General features: G+C 43.2%; 1 protein-coding gene across 6 annotated transcripts in view; it reads left to right on the top strand.

The window, feature by feature from the left end:
* Positions 1–16023, top strand: part of LOC147710549 (uncharacterized) — a 493247-nt gene that overhangs the window by 392407 nt on the left and 84817 nt on the right. For all 6 annotated transcript variants that reach the window (XM_086921210.1, XM_086921216.1, XM_086921214.1 and 3 more), the window contains one exon: positions 10697–10915. In XM_086921210.1, coding sequence (XP_086777336.1) covers positions 10697–10915 — 219 coding nt within the window. The remainder of the gene's footprint in view (positions 1–10696; positions 10916–16023) is intronic.

Here is a 16023-nt window from a genome sequence, read left to right as displayed (position 1 = left end):
CGTGCACTGCTCAACGTCTCACACATAACATCTCTCAAAAACGACATTGATAATATTGGTGATATTAAGTATTACATCACAAAGACATGAACCACACTGTCAAAGCAACCTTTGCTCACTGATACCCCAAAATATTAAACTCTTGCAATATTTTTTTAAAGCCCTACTCTGTTGTAGCTCTCTTTTCAAACATGGGCTCTTTTCTGGAATTTATCTTGAACAGTTAAACATTGCAGGCGTTCGTCCTCTACTGTGGAGAAAGGGAGGGACTGCTAAACCCTCCTTCCCCTCTGACCACCAATTTGTATCACAACTCCCATGCTTTTCTAAATTCCTAAAATGGCTGTTGGTAAAACTCTGTAAACAATCTATAATCTGGATTTCACCTATTTCACTAACTGAAACAGTTCTCAACCCTTTCTCCCCTCTGCCCAGCACAGTCACCTTACTTCAGTTGTCATTGTCCTTGATCTATAAGCTTCGTTTGACATGGGTGGCCATCCTCAATTCAAGTGGTTGTCTCCCTTGCCATCATGAGCTGGGCAATGGAGTAGTTGTCTACCTAGTTATCTACCTGCTCTTTCCCTGTCACCTGGCAACCTTTTGTCTCAACACCTTTCACCCTCCCAGTAGATGTACCCGAAGGCTCAGCCCTGTATCCCATCCTACTTGGACTTCTACACTACCCCCTGCAGCGGCGTTCTATCCTGGTATCAATTCTCCTGTTATTAATATGTTGACCCTCAATGCTTGCCTTCTTTCGCTGGTGTCTCCCTTCTAATCCTACCTTGATTGCAAGTCAAGTTCGATCATGCAGGGAGGCGGTAAAGGCCTGTTTTGAAGACAGTAACATCTGCCTTGCTTGCAGCCTTGTCCAGTTTATGAGGGAAGCAAACACAAAGCTAAGCCTGCAAGGACCACAAGTTACTGGTCTTCAGGCCATGTCATCTGGTTTATGAGACAAGCACAACAACGCCGACCATTAGTACTTTGACCAGATCCATGCCTACTGCCATGGCCCCCAAGCTGTCAGCAGTGAGCTTGGGCCGGCTCCCAGTTCATCAACCTTAAAATTTTCCATAAACATTTCCTCACGGGGCGCAACTAACTACGAGAATAAACGTTTTGATGAACTGCCTCACCTATCTGTTTTTATTCCTCCGCTATTTTATAGGATCACTGCACATCCGCAATCTCTTTTAGCATTATTTAATGACGAAGCTGCTTTCTGTGAATACATGTTTTATCTGTTTGCGAAGGATTTAATTAATTATGCAATAAAGCGATTATTATTATTCATCCTACCTTGATCACAGACTGCAAGAAGACACTGTGTGCTACACCACTTTCTTTTGCTGTACTAAAATTAAAAAATCGATTACTTCCGAACCTGAGCTGTTTCTCTCTATCACCTTCACTAAAGAAATCCTAACACAATGTCTTAAAATTGGAAACCTAAGAGTAACCTCTCCAATATTTGGGTTCAAGTGTTTTATCTCAATCTGTGTCGCTCTGGTTTTACTTCAACTGCCAATTTGCCAATGCAAATGATTAAGATGCTGGTCAATCGACTGATGCGTTTGATGGATTGGTGTATGAGCATGCTGGTCAACAGTGTGGTTAATGATCACTCTCTCGTTACATATTAACATAACAAATTCTAAAGCGTTCACACCCAAACAGGTATATATTTATTTGTAAATTGCACAGCATAAAGTGTCTTTAAGGTACTAACACAATTACCAGTAATCTAAAATCTGCTGTACCATTATCAGTAGATCAGTCTAATACAGCCAATGAAAATAAATTCAGTTCTAATACTGACTAATTTCTTTAAAACATATTTTGTAAGTACTCTCCTGACACTGATCTGCATATTCGTGGTTTTTATGGCCCTTGGCAGGGATTTCCCTTCCCTGGGTCCTAGTAGATCAAATCTTGGATCCCATTTTCAAGATGAGGTCTTGGGGCATTAAGGAAGCATTGGTTGCGGTACCTCAGGTGTGTGAGTAAGAAGATATCCTCTGACGGTATACTGAGTCAGTTCTGTTAATATGTTTAGGTTCAAATATGTTTTTATTAACTTTTAACATCTGCATTGCCATCACTCTCAGGGCCAATCTTTTCAGACCTTGCTGATATGCACCATAAAACCTGCTGTATTGTGAATAAAACAATGCCCCCCCCCATTTTTTCATCCTCCATCCAGAACTCTCCTCTCCCTATACTATCTTCCCATGCCCATGGATTGTTGGCCCTTTTCTGAGCCTGTTAGAGCAACACTTCCCTCTTCAGCTGGTTGTTTGTAGTCCGGTTGTGCGGGTTTTGAGACAGGCAGATCACCAAATATTAATTATCCAGTTTGGAATCAGCCAGGATATTCAGTGCTCCTAAGTGCTTGGGAAAGATAGTTCTTTTTAAAGTCTTTGCTAAAGTAGGAGAGAATGGGCTTCATCGCTTAGTGAATTTCTGCTCTGTTCCGCGTAATATGGAGGCTAATATCTCCATGCCCAGGGTCCACCACAGTTTCTCTAGCCATTTCTGGCGTGAGGGTGGATCGCTTTGCCCCCAACAGTCTTACGATTGTCTGTTTACCTGCTAGTAAGAAATGGGAGATCAGTCAGCCCACCATCTGTACAGAGGGAATATATCAGAGGCCCACTTCCCCAACAATATCACCTCTGGGCAGAGGGACAAGTCCTAGTCAGTGATAGCCTCCACTTGTGTCAGGACTTCATCCAAAATTGGCTTAATGTGGGGCACAACTGCAAAATATTTATCCAATAAGTAACCCTTCTTACCACACCCCCTCTAACACTTCGATCTCCTCCCATCTCCCATTTTTGCTAAGCGCTGTGGGGTTTAGTGCATCGATAGCAGAAGAGATTCTAAGCTTTCTTTGTGCGATACACAATTATTTGCTTGTTCCATTATTTCTCCCCACTGGTCCTGATCTAAAGTTATGCCCAGACACTTTACCAGGCCCTATGGAAATGCAGTTTTGGGGGCTCCCCCCTCGGGTTCACTGTCAGGATATTCCATGACTGACCCCGTGCAATACAGTAGGTACTTTTCAATTTTGGTAAGGGGTCTAGTGGCCCTTAGTTTCATTCTAGGGTTTAGGAGCCAATGTTGTAGTTCAAGGTATTGGAAGTGCTCTGCCTCTGGAAATGGAAATTCAGTATTGAGTTGGCCAAAACATTTTATGGCCCTGCGCTCAAACATATCTCTAAGTGTCTTATACCCTCCACTTAACCACCTCTAGTAGGAGGTCCTGTCCAGACTCAGTGTGAACTCAGGGTTACCCCATGGAGGAATAAATGGGGAGGGGAAAAAGATGAGGCTCTCTTTACTACTTTCCTGTCTCCTATACCTAGCGTGGTCATCGGTAGAGAGTTGTGGTCTGATAAACCCTCGGTCGCCAGTGGATTTTCCACAATGGGCCCGTTGTCCTAGTATGATCTATTATGCACCACCCCTTGCTTGTTTCCCACCTTGTCCAGTGAATTAGATATCACAGGTGGTCTGCTGAAAATTAAATGGCGAGGTCTGGGACCCAAGACCCACTTATTGAAGGCACTGAGAGCATTGTTTTTGAGACAGGCACTCCCTCTTACCCACCCACAAGAGCATGTAGCATATGGCCTGCAGGTCTGTGATATAATCCTTGGGTATCAGAAGGGGCACGGTCTGGAAGAGGACTAGCATCTTGTGTAAGATGGCTGTTTTATGTTGCCCAACAAAGATGGTGTTTTATATTTCCAGCTGCTTAATTCAGCTTTTATGCCTCGCTTTAGTTGTTGGTGGTTATTGTCTCTCATTGTAGAAAAGGTGGGGGCCAGCGCCAATCCCAGGTAATATATATGAGAGGGGCTAAGTGTTTCAATTGTTCAATTTTGGGACTGGGGGTATAGATGTTTAGAATTTCTAATTTAGAAATGATCATTTTAAACCCAAATTATTCTGATAAGTCCTCAATTTGTCTAGGACTGCTGGTAGAGAGCCCTGGGGGTGCGTGATAGAAAGGAGAACTGTCATCTACAACATCATAAGTTTGATGTTCTGAGTGCCAAATTTGATGCCTGCTATTTTGGGGTTGGCCCTAATACATTGTGCTAGGTGTTCTAGTATGAGCGCAAAGAGCAAGGATGACAATTGACACTCCTGTCTTGTGCCCCGCTATATGTTAATCCAGTGGGAATGGAGTCTCTTGAGGTGTATTTTCTCCCTTAGTTCTTTATATCCTGCCTTAAGCCATGGCATAAATGTCTCACCATTTCCATCGCCCATAGTGTGTCTGCCAAAAACTCCCAGTCAACACTGTGAAATGTTTTTTCCACGTCCAGCATGACCATGAGTGATTTCTTTGTCTCTGTGGTGCCAAAGTCCTGGAAGTCGATGCCTGTTTTGGTATTATCCTCAGCTTGTCACTTAGGTATGAACCCCGATTTGTCTGGCTGGACCAGCTCCTCCACCAATGGCTGAAATCATAGAGCTGCTATCTTGGAGAAGATTTTCACATCTACATTGGGGAGAGATATAGGTTAGTATGAACCTCACTCCATTGGATCTCTGCCCAGTTTAGGGATGAGGAAAATGGTGGAATCAGTCATAGATGGGGTCATGTGGTCCTCAGCAGTCATTCCCTGGAATACTTTGTGTAAGAGTGGAAGGAGGGAGGCTGCATAGCAATGCTAGAAGGTGGCCATGAACCCATGAGGGCCTGGTGTCCTAGATATGCGTAGCTTAGATATGGCCTAAAGAATCTCTACCTTGGTAATGGGTTCATCTAATCTGTCCTTGCCCGACTGTCACAGTCTAGGCAGCGTGGCTTCTGCTAGGTATGTGGTTCAGGCTGGCACCTCTGTTAGCTCCCTTGCATACAATTTTGTATAGTATGCATGAAAGCACTTAGCTTATCTACGTCTCGTTTGTGTACCCTGCCATCTGGGGAACTAAATTCCACTATTAGGGTTTTGGTCCTATGGGAGCGGAGGAGGTTAGCTAGGATTCAGCCTGGTGTGTACCCACTTGTGTAATATTTACTGCCTAGCTGGGCGAGTAAGGGAGCTGATCTATCAAATTCAAGAGACCTAATTTGCTATTCAACCAGTAAGATTTTCCTCCATAGCTTTTCGAATCTGTTGCGTTTGTGATCCTGTTGTAATGTGCAGAGTTTGTGAGCTTTGTCTTTAAGGCATATCTTTTTATATGGCGGCATGAGTCCTCCGCAATGAAATTGCTGCACAGTATTGCATTGTGCCCATCCCATAGGGTTGCCGCCTTCATGATAGTGTCATTGTGGGTTATATAACCAGATATGCTTGCTCTGATGTTGGCAATCATCACCAAGCCATGCAGTAGGGCATCATGTAGCCGCCAAGAGTGGCCGCTCCCTCGGGGTGGGGAGCCCATACTAATGACCATTGTGCAAAGGACCGGTCCGTGATTGTAGAGTGTAAGAGGGTGCTGCACCACGTCCGGAAGCTCTGGTAACAGCCACTTATCAACCTGGATATAATCCAGTCTGGCATATGTCTCATGAGCCTCAGCGTAATGGGAATAGTCCTGACCTAACGGTTGCCAAGTTCTCCATAAATCTCTCAATCCAAGGTCCTTGAGGCGAACCCTGCGAGCTAGTGATAGAACTGTGAATCTCCCCTGACGGGAACTGTCTGCATCTGCTCCCACCTCGGAAAGTAAGTTAAAGTCACCCCTCACCCCCAGAGGCGCTGCGAACCAGGCCGTCAGCTGGTGAAGTGTGGCCATCTGGATTTGCTCTTGTCCCTGATGCGGGCAGAAGATCGAGATCAGATTCAGTGGGGCCCCTCATTTTCCCCATTATGGCCACCCATAGTTTCTCCCTGACTCTGCACATGTCCCAGTGACTATTAGGGGACAACATTTATGGATCAATAACCCCACCATGGCAGTCTTCTTCTCCCAGAGGTATGGTACTAATTAGGAAAGAAGTTTGGCGGCAGGTGTGGCTGATCCTCTTTAAAAAGATGTGTCTCCTGGAGGAACCCTAGATCAGTATCTAATTGGGTCCATTAATGAAGGATCTCCCTTTGAATAGGAGTAGGTTATTAAGGCCCCTAGAGGTATAGGCAGAGAAAGTCCATGTAGCTGCCATTCTGCAATACCCGGTGTGCCCACACTCCTGTCCCATGTGGGGCTCATGAAAGGGATCTTGTGTGTAATCATGGGAGATGGTTCTCTCCCCTCCCTTTCCCCCCCCCCCCCAGCATCCCCCATCAACAATCCTCCACTGTAAAATCTTCATTCTCAAAATACATGAGGCAATAACCTTTTCCCCAGCAACAGTTCCGGAAAAAACAGTGTGGTGCCTAGCCCATCCATTCACCTCATACCGGAAAAATACCTTAATGAGAGTGTGAGGTATAGTGTCTGTGGACTGGCAAGCTGGCAAGTTGACCGCCCTGGGTCACGGTCTTTATTTGGGGCCTGCAATGTAGTTACTACCCTCCCAGCTCTTCTGCCCAGTCCCAACAATTCTCCCCTATTCTGCTTCCCACAGGTCTTCCACAAGGGGTCATTAGAATTGTGAATCGTAAAGTCTGGGGCCTGTGCCCACTTAACTTTCTGTACAGGTTCCTGTGCTGCCCTATTTCTGGCTAGGACTTCCTCTTTCTGTGGAGCTCTCTCTACACGGTGTCACCTCACTGTTGTCCATATGGGACTCACTGGTTTTGGCAAATTGGCAGGGCTTTCAGACTTCTTCGTAGGAGGTGGTAGGCACCTTACCCGTTGGGCCTCCTCGACCAATTTGAGGGTATGCTTCCACCATTAGTCGTCCTTCAGAGCCGATCTCCACTCTCCTCCTCGGCAGCATCATTCACCAGCAGTGGGTTGGTGGCCTCCTCTGGTCCCCCTGACCCAGTTTCCGAGGGTGTGGGTGAGGTAAAGCCCTGGGGTCTCACTTTTACTGCAGCCCGGGACGCAGAACGAAGCTCTGTGCTCAAGCGTCCGGCACCATCTTGGGCTTGGCCATGCCCCATTAATATATTTAAATTTCAGGGATCATATTTTGAAAGTAATGCTTTTTGATAGTTGGAGGCAGTGAAGGACTAATCCTGCAGTTAAAATTGTGAGAAATAAAGCATCCCTTCATTACTTTTATTATTATTATTATTATTATTAAGGGAGATTTGTAGAGCGCATGGTTACGCTAAAAGTGTGTCCCCGCGCTAACTGAAGCACTCAGGAGTAGCAGTAGGGGATGGAGCCCAGCTATTTTGAAAATAGGTGTGTTTTCAATTTCCCCCTGAAACTGGATTCAGAAGGATCCAGACGGAGATTAAGAGGTAGAGCATTCCAGCTCTTAGCCACCAGGTAGCGGAAGGATCTTCCTCCCATGCGAGCCCTTCGTCACTGTCATATTTTTAATACATCTTCATATCTGACCAACAAAATCAAACTACTTCCGAATTGTTGCCCCACCAGAGCGACTGCAGCCATTGTGCTTGAGTTTACTAAGCATCATTTCTGCCCTCCAGCAGGACACACCCACCCTTTTCTTATATTGCAGACCTTTATAGCTATCCACCCAAACAGCCCCTAAAAACCCAATAGCATAAACCCCATACACTTTCACTCACTGTTAGCGACCCTGAACGTACAAGTAGGTATACTTTTCCACTCCCGCCAACTCTGTCCCCACCAATCACCTCAAAACGAATTTTGCCCATTCTTCCTTGTGCTTACTGATGAGCAGCTCACACGTCTTCTTTGTTCCTGCCTTGATGGCTAAATGTACAAAGGATTGGAGTGCTACCGCCACCCTCCTCCGCATTGTGTTAATTATCTTGCCCCTAAGACTCACTGTCTAAATTAATCAGGTATATACAGAAGTCTAATCATGCTGATAGTTATGGAGCTATGTTGATGTAATTGTGTAATTGATGTAACAGCCCTCCCAACAGCGAAATGCTGATATTGAATGTTAATAAAATTAACTTCGGTATCCATAAAAGTTGTATGTAGCTGTTTTGGGGGACACATTTTAAAGTCTGACCTAGAAACATAGTTAGCTGTTTCATAAGCCTCATGTTTTCCCCCCAAAAATCACAATAAAAGTACATATAAATGTACGTATGGGGCTTTTGGTCCGCTCCCTTCTTCCATTAGTCTGTTCAAGTGCCAAATATATTTTCCCTATGCACTCCACTGCATACCAGGATGAAGCTCGCTTTACCGACTAGGATCTTGCTTGCACTATGAGTAAAAGCATTTTTTTTCCTGATCACGTGTACATCCACCTCACCTAAAAACAAGTGCACAGCAAGACTGGTGTGAATGTGTATAGGGTCCTCTATTTTGCATGCATTTTGATGTTTTTGACATTTAATTTGTGCCTTTTTAGTGTGCTTGCAAAACAAATGCACAAATTGCCAATGCCAGACCTTTTGGATTTGCAAAGGCTTGTCTAATTTTTGTTGTAGCAGATATGAGAATTGCTATGTTGAAATATGCAAACTTCAGCCCTTGATAAAAAAAACACAACTTTTCTTTTCAACCAGGATATAATTAAGTAAAAAAGGTGAATGATAACTTGTTTTGTGTGTTCATATGCTCAATAACAAATGTTTTATTGTATAGCATAATTGCTACATTGTGCAACAGGGTCGTGTCGGTGGCACTTCTGACCTTAATCATGAACTGCAATGTGAATTCTGCTTACTCTATCTGTATCCGATCCCTTTTTAATTTTTTTCAATAATCTTATAGAGGCCGCAGCTTTCCAAAAAGGGGTTCCCCGTGCTGAGCCAAGTAAAAAAAGTAATCGAGAATAGCAGGTTAAAAAATACAGGTCTGCAGACGTTAGCGAAAAGTGCATGAAGAAGTGCAATTTCTCAAAGTCTCTGGAAGGGAGTTTCACAGTTTCAGACCCAAGACTGCACCCGCCCATTCGGGCCAAGCGAAACATTGTTGTAAGCCTGGTTAAAAGATCTTGGTGTAGGAGGGGGCTGGTAAGGCACTACCAGATCCTGAATGTAGTGTGGACCAACCCAGGCTCTGACCTTGAACATGTAGCTCAGAGCCTTGAATTGAATAGGCTTAGTAACTGTAAGCCATAACTGTAAGCCAATGAAGCTCTTGGAGAAGATGTGACACTGCATTGTGCTTCAGGAGACGAAACAGCAGTCTAGCCGCTGATTTCTGGACTATCTGTAGACAGGGAATGGAAGCCTGATCTATTCCCAAGTACAAGATGTTACCGTAGCCCAGTCTAGATAATGTTATAGCTTGGATCACTATCCTTTGGGCTGATTGGGTATCCAGATGATCTTTATCACCCACTTGAGTATAGTGAAACAAGTGGAGGTTGCCTTCACCACCCGAGGTTTCATTGAGAGGTTCTCGTCCCAAAAAAAAGCCCAATTTCTCAACCTTGGGAGACATTTCAGGAAAATTACCTTCAGACACCGGCCAATAATGAGGACCCCAGAGTTGGTGATTCTTACCCAGAATCATGACCTCTTTCTTATCATCCTTGAGCTTAAGAGAATTGTTGCTTGTCCAATTGGCGATTCGACTGAAGCCAAGGTAGAGATCGACAGTCCATGATCCTGTGCAGATGACAGAAAAAATTATTTGGGTATCATCTGCGTAAGAGAATAGAGTCAAACCACAACTTTCCCCTTTGTCTGCAAATGGGGATCATAGATATGGAATAACATTGGACTCAACATTGAGCCCTGAGGGACTCCAGAAGTTAAAGCCTGTGTCTCAGATCTGGCATTGCCCAAAAAAGCTTGAAACGACCAATCCTTTAGGAATGATGTTAACTAGGCTAAGACCCAACAATGCCAGTCTTTCGAGTAAGATGGAGTGGGACACAGTATCCCAATAACTAATGAACTAAGCACAGCAGTTCCCCCACCCCTATTCAAGAGTCATCTAAGATGATCTGTGACTCCTAGGAGGGTGGATTCAGTACTGTGCCCTGCCCTGAAACCCAACTGTGAAGGACCTAAAAGATTGTGGGTCTCCATATACGTTATAAGCCATGCATTCACATGTTTCTCCAAACTTATGGATAAACTAGGCAACAAAGTAATCGGTCGAAAATTCGACCAATTAGTCGAAGCAAGTTTTTTTTTTTTTAGACCGGAAGCACCATAGCATGCTTTCAGCTCAGAGGAGCACATCCCACATGTAGAGTGGAGTTAAGGAGATTGTTTTCCACCATTGAGGTGCTTGAGAAAATGAAGATGAAGATCTGCCAGCTTTTTGATGAAATAAAGGGCAGGCTCCTCGCACTGTGTCTGAGAAAGGAATGGTGCTGGAGACGATTTGCAAGGGTCGGAGAGTTCTTTGACCACAATGAAGAGCATCTCAGGACAGTTTTGAGCATTAAAGATCTTGTCTGAGTAAAACAATTTTGTTGGAATAAAAGAGTGCTTGTGCTGTTCTGCAGGGTCCATGATAGTGTTTTATCACTGGCCTATACTTTCTTTTGGGCTCTTCGTCATAAGACTTCATTCCTTGACAAAGAAATGTCTTGGATAAGTCTCTGAAAACGTCTAGCCACACAAGGGCATTAGAGCTTGCATTGTCTGCCTTAAAATGTTTAGTACCTTTCATAAGTAGACCAACAGAGGGCCATCATAGACATAGGCTCAAAGTAAGAGGTGACCATTGCTTACCAAGATATTCCTTTTTTTTTCAGCTTCTGAAAAGAGAGAGTTTGAACTGGAAGCCTTGGATGCTCACAACCTGTACCGCCAGCAGCATGGTGCCCCTTGCCTGAGGCTTAACCCTGAGCTGTGTGAGGCCAGCCAACGGTGGGCAGATCACCTGCTATCCATAAATGCACTCCAGCACAGCAACACCACCAACGGGGAGAACATCTGGTACAAGTGGAACGCCAGTGTCCGTGATGCTACTGGTAAGCACAAATGCAGCTTTCAGAAAAGTTCATGCCTTTTTGATGTGTACAATTTTGAAATGTTCGTCCAATCTAGTGCATCATACACAAAGTGACGCTCACTGCTGTAACACTAATATTCTTCTGAGGAGCTTGCTGCATCTCTTTCCTCCTACCTGGTGCCTCATTGGTTTTGCTGTGCCTGCTGCCCTGCTATCATTCTAGAGGCCAAGGATTACGCCTCCATCACAGTGTGCTGCCTGGTCTACATTCTTTACTGCCCCCTTACCCTAACCCACTCCCCTCCTGTTGGGTGTTTGATTTCAGGATTCCTTGTCCCAAAACTGTTCTAAAGTAATTTAGATAGCAAGTTTCTAAACGTTATGTTGGGTTTGAATGAGTGCCCTATTTTTGTCTCCCTTTCAGTACAGTTTCATAAGGTGATAACAGATATATCTAGCATTTTGTATAGTTTAAAAAGGCTTATCTGTAACCGCAGGCAGGCTCTGCATCCACCAAGGGTTTCTGAATGCATGCTTGGATCATCTGTTGGGCACTGTCACTTCCATAGGCAACACTTACTTTTTTGGAAACAATTTTCAGGGTAATGTACACAGTTCAGTTGCATTGAAGACCTGTTTATCAATATGTGCACCTTTGCTCTATATTATTCCTCAGAGTTGTTTATTAGGGGTGTCAACTTCAAATATCAAGGTTGAATACTCATTTGTCAGTTTGGAGGAACCCATGGGGGTGATGGCACACCTGTCCCCAGAGGGGCTTCATTTGGCAAAACAGTAATCACTTTTGGGGAAGATGGTATCATACGGCATTCAGAAAACTCTCAGAGTAAAGATGTACAGTTGAGATGAGGACTTTAGCCCGCAAAAGGGGTGTCCAGATCATTTGGGTAATACCATGGCTGCATACAGTTTGTTGTTGGAAATCCCAGTTGGTTAGGGGTGCTTCCAGATTTATGTTGCAGCTTTACCATGATTGTGATTGTTTCTACCATTTGGGTGGTGGTGCTCCAGCAGCCTATTGCCATTCCAAGCCAGTCAAGGGTGCACCCAGTTTGCTGTGGTCTAAAATTGAGTATGAATGTTTGTAGTAAGCTGTAGGTGTCCTTCGTTGACGAGTGTTTGCGTTTGACAAGGGATATTGCAGTTTCGTCATGTACTCTCCTGTTTGGTTGATGATGGGTATTTGCTCTTTGGTGCTCGCTGTTGAATGGCTACTGTCAGTTGTCATGAATGATTGTGATTGCTTGGAGCATCATGTGGGTCAGTACAAACATAGCCAAAGCTTAGTGTGCTCCCTTTGGTAATTTCACTGATACTCATGGCTAGTGTCTCATTAAGGTATTTCTAAGCAACAAAATATAGCTGCATGCCGCGAGGTTGGGAATATGCCAGTTTGCCTTCCTTAAAACCTTTTTCTTTAATTAGTCATTGCATTGTGACAAACAAACACAACGCTTATGTGTGCTGCTGGCCAGGGCCAGATTACATTTCTACTGGCTCAGGAATCCAGCATGCCACATTCCATGCTCCTGGGTCGACTGTCCTGCCTTCCCAAAGATGGAGATAGAATTCAGGCCATAATTGCAGTAACACAGTGCTTTGCTGAATTGCCCACGCTGCATTGGGAGAACTTCCATATGTCCTCCTGGCCAGAGATATATACCCTATGCCCAGACTCAACTGAAATGTGTACTCTCCCATTCAGGGTACTCATAAAAAGAGGATGGGAGGAATGGCAGGCCTAAACATCACACTAATTTGCTGCATGATATTGCCTGGGCTTCAGGCATGCTGCTTAAGTGAGATTTGTAGGGATTGGGGTTGCATCTGCCTGGACAAGCTGGCTTCCTCCAGCACTGACCTCTGTTTTACTTTCTCACTCCTTGCCTATACAGTTTCTCACTCTGTATGTGGAATTCTCAACCACCCACTAACCATGCGTGTTTGATGTTAAAGCTGACTTTTTAAAGGCCTAACCCTATTCTTGCTTAATTTTAGGACATACATTCTCCAGGATAGGTGCTTTCATAGGCTGACATGCTTGAATTATTCACAATCATTGTTATTATTTTTACAGGAAATTTCAATATTTCTATTTATGGTGAGCCCTAGTCATCACAAAGTCTCTTTGTACCTTCTTATTCGTCATCCTTAAAGATGACCCTTCAAAATGTCTTTTAAATTCATACTGACTGTCTTTCCGATGATTAATTTGTGGCTTCAGCATTAACATACAAACCAAGCATTACAACTTAATGTGGCTGGGTTGGAATTTGCGCATAACCATCACTGTAGCAAACTCATCAGAAGTATACACTAGCTGCTCAAGGGAACAAGAGGGAAATGGCTACCCACCTTTTCCAATGTTCTCCATGGACAGGGTTCACAGAAAGCAAATTGCTAAACTAAATCCTGCTCCCGAGCAAAGAGTGAGTTTCATTAGTCAAATAATAAGTCCACAAAGGAATATTAGTCCATAATCAGTGTTCTTCTTTATTTTCAAGTTGTCATCATATTCAGAAGACACAAGTGTTTCACAGGCGATTCATGTCATCATGTTGATGTAGCCAATGTAGCCAACACGTGTTTCATCTTGGGTTTATCGCCAATTGACTTCCTCAGGGCTACAGTAGCTATAATAGAAAAATATGCACTCAGAAATCATCCTGTGATATTTATCCAAAAGGATTTCTCACTAAAAGAGCGTGCATAAAAAAGGAGAGAAAATGATGAAAGGGGAGAAGACCACCAGAGTAGTGCACCAAGTGAGACATCATCTAATAGATCAAAAATACTAAAGGAGTAAGCAAAAGAAAACACGAGAGTGGGGTGAAGTGTACCATAACAATAACATAGCGGGGTATCAGAGAGAGTGTGCACTCAGTTCAGGAGCATAAAGGTGAATATATATTAAAGGAGGGAACACCCAAAGAGAAAAGTTCAAATAGTACACACAAGTTGCATGAAGGTGTCAGAAAAACCAGAGTGAACATGGTTGTGCCAAATCACAAGCATATCACTCAACAAATGTTAGCATGGAAACAGGTCCACCACTATCCAGGCAAACATGCAAAAATCCCAAACAGCATGGGTCTAAGAAGAAAAAGAATTATCTTTAAAAAACTTGTCATCGCTTGATATCACAGATTGGCCATCATGCCACCCAATCACAAACAGGGTTTATCTAAGAAAAACACAATCCGAAAAGCGGGCCCAGAATGCACCATTACTATTATTCGGGAGATTTAAACATCATTAAATCATAATAATAACCAGAGCATAAGTGTCAATCAGTGTGTTTGAATAGGGAACCCCTATGATACATAAAACACACAAGTTGGTAGGTGATACGTGTCCCAAAAACGTTGTGCCATGATTGAACCTAAACAGTTTAAACAACATAAACAATTTCCATATCCCCGAGTAAGGGATCACACACTTCCTTAACATTATCATGACTCCGTGATATCGTGAAGTATATAACAGAATTATCTTAATCTGTTTGTATACAAAAGTGGAGGGTAAGATAAAGACTTGTATCCAAAAGTAAAGTGGCATGTGTTAGTCTCCGCTAATATCCAGTTTGAGTGCGGCAATCATGTAATGTCATTATGTCGAACTATAAGTAGCGTATCACCCGCCCACTATCAATAGTTTCATTAGCGTAAGTATCAAAAACATCAGGGTGGTCTCGCGTTATCGAGCAGCCATAATCTGCATAAAACTACACCAAAAGACCACATGGTCTATCTTACTAAAATGTAAATATACCATTCCCTGGATATATAGGACAAAAGAGTGTAAAAGATACTCCTTTACTTATGGCAATTCGGATAACAATTCTGACAGGAAATATATCTGCATCTTCGCACTGGTAGCCAAGAATATTTTGCATGTGGAATTTTTGACACTCAATTTGGTGGGCGTCATGTAGCTGTGTAATCTAGGTTGTATTTTCTGCAACTAGTTTTGTATAGTAATCCAAGTTGCCTTGGATAATGATAATAATAGCAACAAAAGGTGTTAAAAACCTCAGATGAAAGCAACAAAAGTCTACTGAAAATTGCTTGTTATGAGTGATTAGTACTTAAATAGTAAATTTTTTTATTTCGTTATAGTGTGTTGTAGAAAATAGTCTACAACCCCCCTAATTCTATGAATTCAATTTACTTTCTACATTCGATTCCCTTTTCCTTCTAATGCTCATCTTTGTACATTGGTGGGCCTGGTTCTCATTGCTCACAGCTTGATAGGACCACTCAATTCGGTGCCAGACTTGAAAGTAGCTCTGCTCTTTTTTGTTCTTCCAATTTCTTTGCCCATTTTTTCCACAGCAAGTGTTGCTTTGTCTCCAATTTTTCCTAGGTATCTGCTCTGCTTGTGTGCTCTTTCTCTCTCTTTCTTGTTTACAGTCTCTGTATTTCACTTGGTGTGCTGGAACCAAGTGTATCTGGAACAACTTCACACATTCTTTACCCCTCTCATCAATGATGTTGGTTTTTTGTGATGCTCGGCGTGCCCATGATCTTTTTCAAGCATTGAACGCCCCTCTCTTTTTCAAGAAATGGTGCACATTTTGAATAATGCTGAAAAACAACATTTTATTCCTTTGAGTGCTTTATATTTGAAATCCTGTAGTCTACTTACAATCTTCCTTTCCCACAACCAGTTTGCGTATTTACATATCATTCTCTCTTCCATTGGATACACAGTTTGAAGGGTGCAAAGCTTACCCCTTCTTCTCCTGGCATCCAGAACATAACACTAACTATCTTTTACCCTAACGTACTGATTGTAGGTAGTCTAACGAGTTACACACTGGAAGATGAGCATCCTGTTATCGGTAGAGGATATGAAACTGCAAATCATTTTTCAAACCAAAGTAGCAAAGTGTTTGTCATTCTGTATTTGAACTAATGCTAGTTAACTTCAAAAGACTCTTTATTGAAATGGGAACACACAGTGCTATTTACCAAAATTTACATCACTTCGAGTTCCACCCGACGCTGTATCGACAGGATTTTAGCAAAAATTCTCGCCCGGCGACACTACCTCAAGATGGCGCCTGTGATGGAACAGACCCGCATTTAGCAATATCGGAGCAGA

The sequence above is a fragment of the Lissotriton vulgaris genome, chromosome 5 (assembly GCF_964263255.1).
Source record: "Lissotriton vulgaris chromosome 5, aLisVul1.2, whole genome shotgun sequence".
Classification (NCBI taxonomy): Eukaryota; Metazoa; Chordata; class Amphibia; order Caudata; family Salamandridae; genus Lissotriton; species Lissotriton vulgaris.
The sequence above is the reverse complement of the archived record's forward strand: the minus strand, read 5'-3'. Positions and strand labels throughout refer to the sequence as shown.